Source organism: Nilaparvata lugens, chromosome 1 (genome assembly GCF_014356525.2).
Source record: "Nilaparvata lugens isolate BPH chromosome 1, ASM1435652v1, whole genome shotgun sequence".
NCBI lineage: Eukaryota > Metazoa > Arthropoda > Insecta > Hemiptera > Delphacidae > Nilaparvata > Nilaparvata lugens.
Window position 1 is genome coordinate 33094278 of NC_052504.1, and position 13094 is coordinate 33107371.

General features: G+C 35.4%; 1 protein-coding gene across 1 annotated transcript in view; it reads right to left on the minus strand.

Moving 5' to 3' along the window:
• Nucleotides 1–2312: 2312 nt before the first annotated feature.
• Nucleotides 2313–13094, minus strand: part of LOC111049937 (atrial natriuretic peptide-converting enzyme) — a 122064-nt gene continuing 111282 nt past the window's right edge. Inside the window, exons 4-10 of the mRNA XM_039426286.1 lie at nucleotides 12813–13090; nucleotides 11108–11237; nucleotides 9887–10111; nucleotides 8126–8242; nucleotides 6815–6950; nucleotides 5724–5818; nucleotides 2313–3928 (exon numbers count right to left, since the gene is read on the minus strand). Coding sequence (XP_039282220.1) covers nucleotides 3777–3928; nucleotides 5724–5818; nucleotides 6815–6950; nucleotides 8126–8242; nucleotides 9887–10111; nucleotides 11108–11237; nucleotides 12813–13090 — 1133 coding nt within the window. The 3' untranslated portion in view covers nucleotides 2313–3776. The remainder of the gene's footprint in view (nucleotides 3929–5723; nucleotides 5819–6814; nucleotides 6951–8125; nucleotides 8243–9886; nucleotides 10112–11107; nucleotides 11238–12812; nucleotides 13091–13094) is intronic.

Sequence of the window (13094 nt, forward strand, 5' to 3'; positions counted from 1 at the left end):
TGGCGCAACATCCTATACCGTACGCATTAACAATAATATAAAAAAGGGACTGAATAATTTCAATTTCATTACAATAATATTGTAGTGTGAGGTAGCCCTTCCTATTAAATAAAGGAAAAGCGAATATTGTTCAGCAAATTCGGACTAGACCATACTAAATGGTAACTTACATCATACTAATATAATGATGTATGCTGTAATGCCTGTAATGAAGTATTTAAGTTAACAACTATAATATCCGATTTCTCCTAGTACACACAATATAACAATGGATATAATAATTAATTATATTCACTCAATATTTTTTGAATTATCTAATACCTCTATAACAGCATAATAATATATCTACTACTGTACCTATACTATAACGGTACCTATACTTACATAAAAAGCATTATAGTCTTTGTTTTCTGATTGAGAAAGTATCCACGTAGGCTAGAATAATATTTGTTTAGAGCTTTGATTTATTCTTGAAATATTTGTATGAAACCCACTAAAGGTAAGCTATTTGGACAACTTTACTAGAATCAATGGAAATTAAATTTTCAACTTTAATTCATTCGAATTTTGTTTTCAGGTTAAGACGATTGGAATTTTATTCCTACTCAATGTGATAAAAAACCAACCAATTCTACTCCTACAAACCTTGGTATTAAATCGACTCTATGATACTTTAAAGCTGTTTTAACGACTAAGAGATACAGTGTCGTAACGCTTCCAAACCGGGCCCCCCGCAAAAAAAATTCTGGGCCCCTCTTCTAAAATCGTACTACCTTTCTCCAGCCCCCTTCTCCCTTAATCCCAAGCATTGAACCCTAATGTGAACGTACATCTTTCATGAGTGAATTACATAGCTTAGTTGGAAAAATAAAACTTGTAATAGTAAATAAAGATAACGATCTACTTTAGAACCATTCTGACAATTTTTGTTTGAATCAGAGAGAAAAAAGTAAATCTTAACTACAAGTAAGTGGTTTGAACAGTCTCAGTCTGGATTGTCTCACCGGATGTATAAATTTTAATGATTTGTAAACAAGCAACATTCTAAATTTTTCAATAAGCTCACTACCAGCACACAATTATTGAAGCTCTGTCAATGGAATTATTATTACGAGTAGATTTGAACAATGATTGTTTTTCTTTCTTGCCTTATTCATTATTTTCTACTTGTATTCTCTTGATATTAATTTTTAACCAGACTGATAACATTGTTCTATTGCATATTTCTTCTTACACAATGAATGAAACCTGTCATTTTCCACAATAAAACTTCTGTTTTTTTATCAAAAGTTACTTCCATGATTATTTTTCTTTTTAAAGTATGCAATAAATAATTAATATTTCGGGCCCTAACCCGAGCCCCCTAGAACGGGTAATTTTATCTTTTCAGAAAACTTATACTGGCCTACATATTATCATTTATCCGGGCCCTAGCCCGGGCCCCCCCGCGCCGCGGGGGCAGCGGGAGTGTACGTTACGCCACTGAAGAGATACCAAATTCACCTTTCAGTTAGTCTTCATTTTATGTCGGGCTCAGCTCCCTTGTAAAGTGAGTTTTGTGGTAATCTAGTCAATCTAGAGATTTGATAATGTAGATGCAGTCAAGATTCTGTAATTGTATATTTAATAAGTATATATACGCATATATAAGTAGGTATACCAATTATAATTAAAATTGTCAGCCTATAACCATCCTCGGTTAATTAAGAATCTTAAGCAAAATTTCAAGTTAATCAATCCAGTAATTCAGGCGTGAAGATGCCTTAAACATTATTTGCCAATCCCGTAACGTGTACAAGCCAGCTCTTTCCTTTATTATAGTATAGAAAATCGATTAATGTTATCTTTAAATTGGTATAAGTTAAGTTCTTGACAAGAATTGGATTCTAGATCGTGATAAGACAACAACTTTCAGACTATTTTTGTGAACCCCGTTAAAAATTAATTGAGATTAATCAATGTCGGAACTCTAAAATATAATTGGAAATATTGAATGGATTGGTGCAGATGAATCACAAATGTTCGGTCTTCGGTGAATCACAAATCAATGACAGTTATAATAAAGATTTAGATGTATCATGAGGAATTGAAAAATATGAAATAATTACTATAGCACAACCCATTAATTTATGGTCATACAATTTGGCAAAGGTGTAGTGTAAATCAAAGGGTAATAAATAAAGTGAAACTTCAAATCTAAAAAATGAAAAAAATCATTTATTATAATGGTATAAATTCAAATTGTATAATTACATATCAATACAAAACTATACACAAGAAATACAAAAACTAATCTATTTATTAGCGAGGGTCAGTCACTGTTTCATGAATGGTGTTGCAGCTTGTAGGCAGTAACAACATATTTCTACAAATGTGAGATATTTTTGCAGCATTTATCAACCTCAAAGAATTCAAACACATTATCAGGAAATTTGTAATATAACAAAGGGACACAGCAGTATTTCAGAGTGTGAATGATTGAATGGTAAAGAGCTAAATGATGGTGATCACTCATTTTTGTTAATTACAGTGATGATGATTTTATCACATAATCAACGTTAATTGCGAAATAATACAGCTTCAGTATATTATGTTCTCCCACAATCGAAATTCAAGAATTGGTGACGTGATCCTTGTCATTGCTGTAGAAAACATACAAACATACTTTTAATTTTTCAAATTGATAAATTTGAATCAGGTAATCTTGGTAGCAAAAAATTTTTTTCAAATGTTTTTAGTTGAGATTCTCCCAATATATTCAATTTTATTTCAAAATATATCTACAACTTTGTGAATTTTATAATTTGATACTATGTGACTGGTATTCAGTACCTACGTATTATAATAAAAACTTTAATAGAAGATTTTAGAATAAATTAAAAATTAACTATTTTCTTCTAGAACATGTGGATTAACTGATATTTTTTAAGCCAGTGATTCAATTGACAATTTTGATAAACCACAAAAAATCGTATTAGTCTGAATCATCAGTCAAAAATAATGTCAATTAATATTATACAGCAATCTGTTCAAGAAATCTATATTTTATCAGAAATGTGGAATACTTTTTAAAGTTATGATTTTAATTAACATATTGCAAGATATGAGCTGTAATTTAAGTGATAATCTGAGTTGACGCGGCCATGTAATCTCCAAGTTGCAAACCAAACCTGAATGTATTAGAATAACAGATACTGAATGAATGAAACTATAATTCAGTACTTATTTGGATAAACTGCGTACTGTGAATTATATTGATGTGGTATACATTCAGTGCCTATTATTTGATCTTATTTTAGTAATTGCAATGAGCTCTGGCCCAAAGTTATTGCATTGATTTCTGAAACCTCTTTTTTTAAGTATGGTATGAAGTAGTGATTTTTATCAGGTGGAGTATGACACTAAAACTAAATCTCTTTCAATATTTATAAAACTAAGAATATTTACAATACAACCATAAAAAACAATTTTATACAAATCAGCCTATTATTTGATTTCTACACACCGAACTGGTTCTCCCAAACACAACACAGTTTCAAAAGTAAATGTAATCAGTAGCCTATAATCTGGGAGTACCGAACTCTTTTGGAATATATATTATGTTTGCCAGAGTTTCTGCTGCTGGTAGTCTTGTAAGAGAACAGAATCATGTTGGCTCGATTCTGCTCATGGTAATCAAATAGCAAACAACAGTAAGTCATCGACAACAATATTATTCTGTTATAGTTATCGATTGTTTGAAGTGGCACTATTCAGATGATCATGTTGCTTTGCTCCTATGAATTGGGAAGACTGCAGTTGGCTTCATCGGCCGCGTCTGCGCAGTCGACGATTTTGTCGCAGATCTGCTGCAGCGTGATGCATCTGCCGTCGACGCAGCGCAGCTCGTCTGAGGGACACGGTGACGTGTGCACGTGTGCTATCATCTCTGCAAAATCACAGCATTCACTATAATTAATCAAGGCACTTTGCACAGTAAAAGCTCAAAGTGAATTGAATCAGGGGGTGACTTAAATTCAAAATTATCCACATTGTACGAGACGTATTATTGATACGTCTATTGCTGATTGTTAATTTAAATTATTAATATAGGTACTACTACAATTTACCCTCTTTTGATTCACTTCAAAATTGAATTTCGTTTAAACTTAAACCGTGCAAATAGAGATGCATTTGTATTTTGTAATGCACTTTAATTCTAATCTAAGTTATGAGTCCTAGCTCAATATGTCATTATAAGTTGTGTATGATGATGTATGAAGGAGTATGATTACGTTCAAGTTCAAACGTCATAGTAAGCCGTAAAAGCAGTCTTACAGAGTTTGATTGCAATTGATACCCATTGCTGATAGGTTATTTTAATTATGATATAGGTACTACCATGGAGAAAAGATAAGCGTAGATAAACTACTTGTATCAGTTGTCTCTGGTACTAATTAGGTACTACAATTCACCCTCTTTTTTGTTTCATCGTATAGACCTCTGACATTCGAGCCACTCTAACTCGAAACTGTAGACAGTTTTCCCATATACAGTAGTACATATATGAAGAGTAGGCTATATTTGGCTTTGCTGGTTGATAAACTGGTATTATAGACGATTATAAGCATGACAGACTTGTCATGCAGCGCTGCGATCGCACTCATGCTCGAGTTTTCTGTGGCGTGAGGACGTGGTGATGGAACAGGTCATATGAAAAGATAAGGCTTGCCGCCTTCAAGTCGCTGTAATACAGTCACCCACCCCAGTGGGAATCAGTTTGGCCCTTGAACCATTCAGGGATCGGGTCTCGCTGCGTCTCAGGAAGTACTGGATCGCACCAGCCGCATGTTGCTGGTTATCAAGGTGAAGGGAAAAGCCGCCAACCAGGGGGGACCATAGCACCTACGATGACTCCGTCACTGGGAGTATAGCCTGGCCTATGGGTGTACGATCAGGTGGAAGCTTCACATTATGGAGGTCATCTGGACTCTCTGTCTCAGGGACTAGCTGGACATAGTGAAGCCTCTATGAAACTCTACTCCGGACCTATGAGTCCCACAGTCTGTTTAATTTCACATGCTTCTAATTTCAGAGATGGAAGCACCCTTGATTCCCAGTCTTGACCCATGCTGCCCCAAAGCAGAGTTTCGGGGTTTTCCAATGGGTGTCAAGACTATATGGGAATCACGTCTCTGGAATTAGCAGCATGTGAAATTAAACAGGCTAATGGATTCTTAGGTCTACTTCCGTCTCTGGAAGAAGTCGGAACCCCCCTCCCCATTCGTCTCTCTTTCCAAATCACTCGCTTTCCTCTTTGGGCGCCTCCTCGGTGGACGTGCAAGGGCCTACCATGGAGACTTATACAATTGGGGATCACGAATATTTTTCCAGGCTTCTAGACAAGTTAGAGAATACGTCCGGGCTTTAATCTGCCCTCGTACCGCCGGAATGCTGCAGATTGACCTCGCCTGGGATGAATGGGCGTTTCTGTGGGTGGTTTCACTGCAACTAGACTTCTGTATGATTCTTGACTACCAAATTGATAGTGCCGGTGGATAGTAGTTCACCCGCCGCACTTCTCGGAATATGTGAATAGCAGGTGTGGGATAACGTGTGGCTCATGGCCATAACCAAGTCATCCGTCTGTATGATCGGAGTGGGATCGGAACGTTGCATGAAAGGTGTATATCCGGCTTAATACACTGCACTGAATTTTTTAGTAAAACAAACAGTATGCTTACCATGCTGACAATTCGATTCATCAGAGCCATCAGAGCAGTCACGGTTTCCATCACATTTCCAAGAATTGAGTATGCACTTGTGGTCTGACTTGCACCTGAACAATAGAAAATATTCAAATAAAAACTTATTCAAAAATTGATTGTATTTTTTTGAATGATTGTGGGTGATAAGAGCTGTGAGCTCGTAATCAGTTTGCACATAAATTTTCACATCAAACACAATATAAGAACCTATAATGTGTATCTAAGATGATGATGATGATTGTAAGCTCACCATCATATAAAACAAGAAGGCTTTTTTCACTTCAAATGCTTTCATCACAGAGTTGTTTGAATCTATTGAGAGATCAAAACAAAATGGAGACAGATGAACTCATTTCCGTTCAATCATCCATGAGTAGATCAATAAGTATATCAATGATGAGATCTATGTATGTGTAGATCAAAGAATAGATCAATTATTTGACCAAGCGAAGTGAGGTCTAAGATTCAAATGCATTTTTCTTTATGTATTTATGTTTATATGTTAATATTTATGTTTATATGTTCCACATTTACAGCGAAATGCGGCAATAGATTTTCATGAAATTTGACAGGTATGTTCCTGTTAGAATTGCCAAGGTTTTTGGGAATTTTGAATTTTAAGGATAATATAAAAGGAAAAGGAATTTCCTCCATAGTCCAGTATTACAGTAAAAATCAGACTAAAGAAGTATTTAAGAATTATGAGTATCGAGTAGATTTTTAATTGCATGCAATGACACAATGTAGCTTAGGTTTTTATCTCCACTTTTCTCTGCTTTCAACTCGGGCTGAACTCGGGCCAGTATGTCTTATAGGAAATTAGCTTTTGATGATGGTAGTACAACTGATGATTAGCATTGTCGATACACCAAACCAAACAGCCATTAGCCGTTTTCACACCGATATCTCTACTACTACTACTAGATTGGTTTTCGTCCAACAAAGATCAAAAATAAAACCAACAGAATGGAGAAAAAAAATAATGGATTGATCACATGCAATAATCCGATTCCCAGTTATTTATGAAAATGCTAGTATGGAAAAAATTAAGATAGGAAATGTAATACTTGAATTCGTCGTGTGAGCATTTGGTGCAGTTGATCTCGTCGGCACCGAGAGGACAATCACGAAGGCCGTCACAGACCCACCGTTTTGGGATGCAAGTCTCATCTGGGCACTGAAACTCATTGCTGAGGCAGTCACCTGAAAAAACAAACTATAATTAAAAATTATACTCATTGAATAAATAATTGTGTCCATAAAGTTATGGATACAGGTACAAATCGACTTTTCCAGTTGACTTATGTAACAAAGAATTGTCTTTCCTCCGTGGTACCAGTATTCGGATTTCAGATTATCAAGAATATCTCGTGAAGGAAGAAGTATTATTAATTTATTTTCTATTCCCTCATAAAATCAGAACAATAGAAAACAAGAATCAGATAAAGTCCAAAACTTCTCTTCATCCAATTTCAATAAATTTATTTTGATTAGGAATCCCAAATAAAGGTATAATCCGTATAAAAATGCTATACTTTTTACATTCTTTTAGTTTTCTCACATAACCCAGGAATTTTATAACTACCCTTATCACCTAATAATCCGTATAAAAATGCTATACTGTCACATTTTTCAGTCTTCTTAAATAACAACCCAGACATTTTTCAACTACCCTCATCATCTAAAAAGGTTCAAGTCTCGACGAGGCCACACGGGCTACTCCCATGTCTTGGTGTTTTGGATAGACACGAAAAGCCTTCAGTTCCGACTGCCTAAAAGCAGTCGTTAAGTGATGTTGGAAGTCCTGCAATTGATCAGGTGTGACCTGAGAACCCTGACACCAGACCTGAGCCGATCAGGTCACTCGGTATTTATTTATTCTCCATCATTCTATTGTAATAGCGTTTAACTCTCATCAATGAAAAGTATGAAACAATGATATTGCTGCTTGTTCATCCATTCGAACAGTTTTTTTAACAACACTTCCTCTATAATAATACAGAACTACCAAATTACTATATTCGAAGAATTATCTTTTGTATCTTATCTGAGCCAACATTATCCTGAAAATTTATCTATAAACATTATCTACAAATATTATTAATAAAAATCTTTCAAGTTAAGATCAATGATATTCTTCTTAATAGGGTAATCTCAATTATCTATGATTGCAATAAGCAACAGGAGACTTCTCTCTAAATTTCTCTATAAGAGACTCTTCTTGTTCAACAATAATCTAAACTTCTCTCCAAGTAATTGTACAATCAACAAAAAATGAAACTTGACCTATAAAAAACTAGTTGGAATTAGAATTAGAATTCAAATGTACTATACAGTATTAAAATAAGAAGAGCTGATTGATTAGGAAAAGTTGTCACCTCTGGCCAGATTAACACACTCTTCAGGGTTGTCGAGATCTGGATAAATATCGCAGTTGAATATTTTCGAGAGATTCAGTGAATCGATGATGAACTCACTGCAATCCTCTGCGATCGCTGTGGAAAATCAATTTATAAAAATTCATAAATCATCATCAAATGTATAATTAGTACATCAATCAAAAGCAATTGAAAAAATCTGGTGTGGTGCACTCACACAACTTTCCTTGCCGTTATGAAAATTGATCAACTGACGCTAGTGTTCCCGCGCATCTCAAAGTCTACTTTTCTAAGATCTGAGCCTGCTGGTGACAGGACAATAGCGCTGCAGACACATGAAGTGTGCTATCTCTTCATAGTGAATGATTTAATAGAATCAATAGTTGCCAACAGTTTGCAATCGAATAATCTTATTTTATCGAATTTCGAGCTTATTTTCAATTTTAGGTGAAAATGCTACTAAACATTAATTGTAGAGATTTGTATGCTCAATTTTTTCCACTTGAAATTTTTTGTTTAAATTGTATCTGAAGCCTGATAATTGAGAATCTAAAATCAAACTTTGCATAGATGGTGCAGTGCTCCTGAAATTTTTACAGATATGAGACTTGTGGCAGTTGATAGAACTTATCAATAAATATTTTAGGTATGAATTTAATCAAAATCGTGGGAGCCGTTTTCGAGAAAATCGCGAAAAACCCTGTTTTTTGACAACATATTCGCCATTTTAGCCGCCATATTGAACACACACACACACCACACACACACACACACACACACCACACACACACACACACACACACACACACACACACACCACACACACACACACACACACACACACAACACACACACACACACACACACACACACACACACCACACACACACACACACACACACACACACACACACACACCACACACACACACACACACACACACACACACACACACACACACACCACACCACACACACACACACACCACCACACACACACACACACACACACACACACCACACACACACACACACACCACCACACACACACACACCACACACACCACACACACCACACACACACACACACCACACACACACACACACACACACACACACACACACACACATACAGACCAATAAATTTAGAAATTGAGGTACCTTAATTTTTTTCGGAAAGCAATACTTTCCTTACCTATGGTAATAGGGCAAGGAAAGTAAAAAATGAATGGTATCAATTCTAGTTTGAAGTGTGATTAAGCCATCTCCCTGCTGGTAGAGTCTGAAAATAACGCTTGCTAGTATCTTTCAAACTACCTATCCAAAGTCTTTCAATTTAATGATAATCTGATAATTATCTTGATGTTAATCTGTTCCAGTACTCATATTGGTGACGGCTGGCGCACGAAATAGAGAATGTTGAAATTACTTTCAAGATTGCCAATAGAACCTGATAACGACTTTTACTTACATTTACTTTCTTTTTCAGAGAGACTTTTGTAGATACTTTTCCTTTTTCTTTTAATATTTTCTATTGTATTACACTGTATTATCCATTGTTCATTTAATTGTGCTAAGAGAACAAAATTATTGGATATCTTCGTACTCTTATATCAATTATCAAATGATAAAAATAAATGAATAATTATAATGTATAGCCTTTACAGTTACACTGCTGTATTGTCGAATGACACTTCAAATTAATTCTCAATTCTTCATGATAAGCATCTCTATAAATAAAATATGATAGAAAGCACAATACCTTTGCAAGTCTTACGACAAGGAGGCAGAACAGTATGGCCAGCGTCTTGGCACTCAGGCTCGAGCAGAGAGCAGAAGAACTCTCTGGCCCGTGACGAGCACCCTGAGTCGAGAATGGTGTCCAGGAAAGGCATCGCTTCTTCCAGTCCCGGAAATGCAGCCGGGGCTACCAAGTCCCAGGGCAGCACTCCTCGGCAGGCTTCAAGTTTTGGCGAACTACAAATACCTGAAATATAACAGAACGAGTTTTCCTATTTCTTTTCTCATCCAAATACTGTACAGTGTACACTATAATGAGAAAAATCTGGACTAGTTCTGCTTGATCAAATGTGAGTGGCTTCAAGCCTTAAAAAATCCTTCCAACATTCTTGTTCAAGAAATTTATTATTAATCCTTTACAGCCTGAATATAGTATAAAAGAGCAGGTGTGTTTCAACTACACACAACTAAATATTTTCATTTTCGACAAATGAGAATGAATATAATATATTATAGAATAGAATATAATAGAATATTTTAGAATAGAAAAGAATAATCATTTCGCTAAAATACAAAATACATAAGACAAATAATTATAAAATATAATAAATCCTAATGTTTTGGCACAGCCAGCATTTTTTTTAGAATAGAATATTTATCAGTGAGACCGCGTTTTCCGGTTTTGATGGGACTAGGGTAGTTCTGGAATTTATTAACGGTGAATTACCGGATGAATAGTTTTTACGGTACCTATTTTTGAGAGCAAGTTCTGAATACCTCTATCAGATTGCTAAAAATGGTGAAAAACGCCGTCAATTTTTTCAATACTGTATCCGCAATACCGAAGCGCATTATTGCGGTTGCGTTTCTTTCATAAAGGCTTTTATATTTATATTGTAAAATCATTGAAAACAGATTAGTAATTTTCCTTTGTAATTTATTAGTTATTGAACTTCGAATAATGATTATTGGTACAAGTAAAATACCTTGTATCACAATTTATCCTCTGATACTGTATTGTGGTGATTTCCAGTATTCCAGTAGGAAGAAATTCTCTAAAATATATATGAAAACTTTCTATAGCAAAATACACTTCAGGAGTACGATAGGTCTATACTGTATAGACTCCAAAAAATCCAATAGCAGTTTGTAATAACGTTATGGAAAGATTTGAATGAATCTTTGCTTTTGATATTGTTCAAATTCATATTTGAAAAACGAATGAAGATTTGAATGGACTTGCCATCGCTGGCTGTGGTTGTGAGGTTCTGGGGCTGAGATGTGGATGGTGAGGGCGAGTCGCGGGCCGGCAGAGTCGGCGACACTCGCGGCCGAGTCGTGCTGCGGCTCAATCCGGAATCCGTCGGTGATGCCTGCATCAACAGCAATACAATCATATCAAAAACACATCAATTTAGATGAAAATTTTATACAAACCACACATCAATTTAGACATGTCTGATCATCAGAGGTCCAAATACACAGTTGCAAAAAGAATGGTTCTCTAACTTTTCCCAGTAAGCTGAATGCAATATAGATCTATCTTTTTTAAACCAGAATGAGAGCTAGATCGGTAATTTTCATGTGAGAATAGGACTCTATATTATTTACTAACTGATTATATTATCAAATTTATTCATAATCTCAAACTGGGATTTGAGCTGATCCTCAATCATTCAATTTTTATTATGGTGAATGTTGAATTATTTTCAAATCTTGAAAAGTTGTTCTAGCATGAGTGTTGATTGGAATGAAATGAATTTTATTTCCGTATCCAAAAATATAGATGATATAAAAATATTATAATATATACTATAGCTCTTCCAAGGCTAATATATAGGCCCTTCCAAAAATTCATCAAGCTTGAGCTCTGGAAGGGATTGAATCAATACCGTACTGTGAATTTCTTTCAATGATTTCAACTTACAGTAATTTTCCTTGAAAACCCACATCAATCACTTTGTAGCTGTACACATTTGGAAATAAATGCTACTCAAGTACCTACTCAGCACAATGGATTTTTATTATATACTTCAATACTCGTACAATCATTTCAGCTATCTTACATACCTTATTTTCGTTTCTAGATCTTTCTCAAATCGTTTTACTAGAGATTTAGTTTAAAAGAACATTAGGTAGATTCTGTTGAAGAAAGTCAATTTTCAAGCTTATTGTCAGATTGTAAGCACAAATTCTCTATATTCAATCAATTATTATTCAAGAGTATACGTCTCACATACAGCAATATATTCTACGGAAATCACAACTTGATTCAGTTACTTGAAAAGCTTGGAAATTAATTATAGCCTTTATTGATGTATATAATCAATTTGAAAATAGCAATTCCAGATAATAATAATTTTTTGCATATTTTTGTCATTATTGGTTTGAATCCCTGGACTTACACAATTCCCAACTATGAAGTTGACAATGTTGATCCAATCATGACTCTCATAAGAGAAACACCAGATTATGGAAAAAATGCAAGAAAATTATCCACATCCTGTCTGAAAAGCACAATTTTTTGGATTTTAGAAAACCGCTATTGGGATCCCTCTTTCGTGGGACATTCAGTATCTATATAGTAGCAAATAAAATTGAAATATCCTACTCTCATTCTATTTGATAAAAGGTTTTAAAACTGAATAGGTTTGTTGAAGGTTTTAAAAATTAATGTATTTTGCTATTAAAAAGAACGGCTAGCAAAATCTGGAAAAATCTGAATGCTAGTCGTTCTTTTTAATAGCAAAAAGTGATTTAATAATAAGCAGTTCGTGATGGAAAACAACATTGAAGAATTAATGTCTCTTTGTGCCATTAGTGCACAGTGCCAGTTTAAATCTCGTTTGATATAATATGGCTCATTTTTAGTCTAGCTGATACAATTCAGTTCAAGCTTCCACTGTGAAAACGGCCCTAAATAATGCAAACTTGATGTAGCGACAAACCTGGTACTCTCCATACTTATGACCATTGGGCAGCCGCCGCCTAAGGAAGGGACTGACACTGATGGCCCTTGAGTAGGCCGGGGGCGGTGGTGGCGGGGTGGAGGCAGAGCTGGCCCGATGGAAGCTGAGCAGGAGGCGGTCTACGAAGGAGGTGGTGTCTTGAGCAGAGGTGCTTCCACTCGGACTGTCGCCAAGCCAACTCACGCTGACGCTGTTCGCAACCTCGGACGTCGCAAGGTCCGCGTTCTCCTCCCTCGACGAACTCTTGTTAGTCTCATCTAC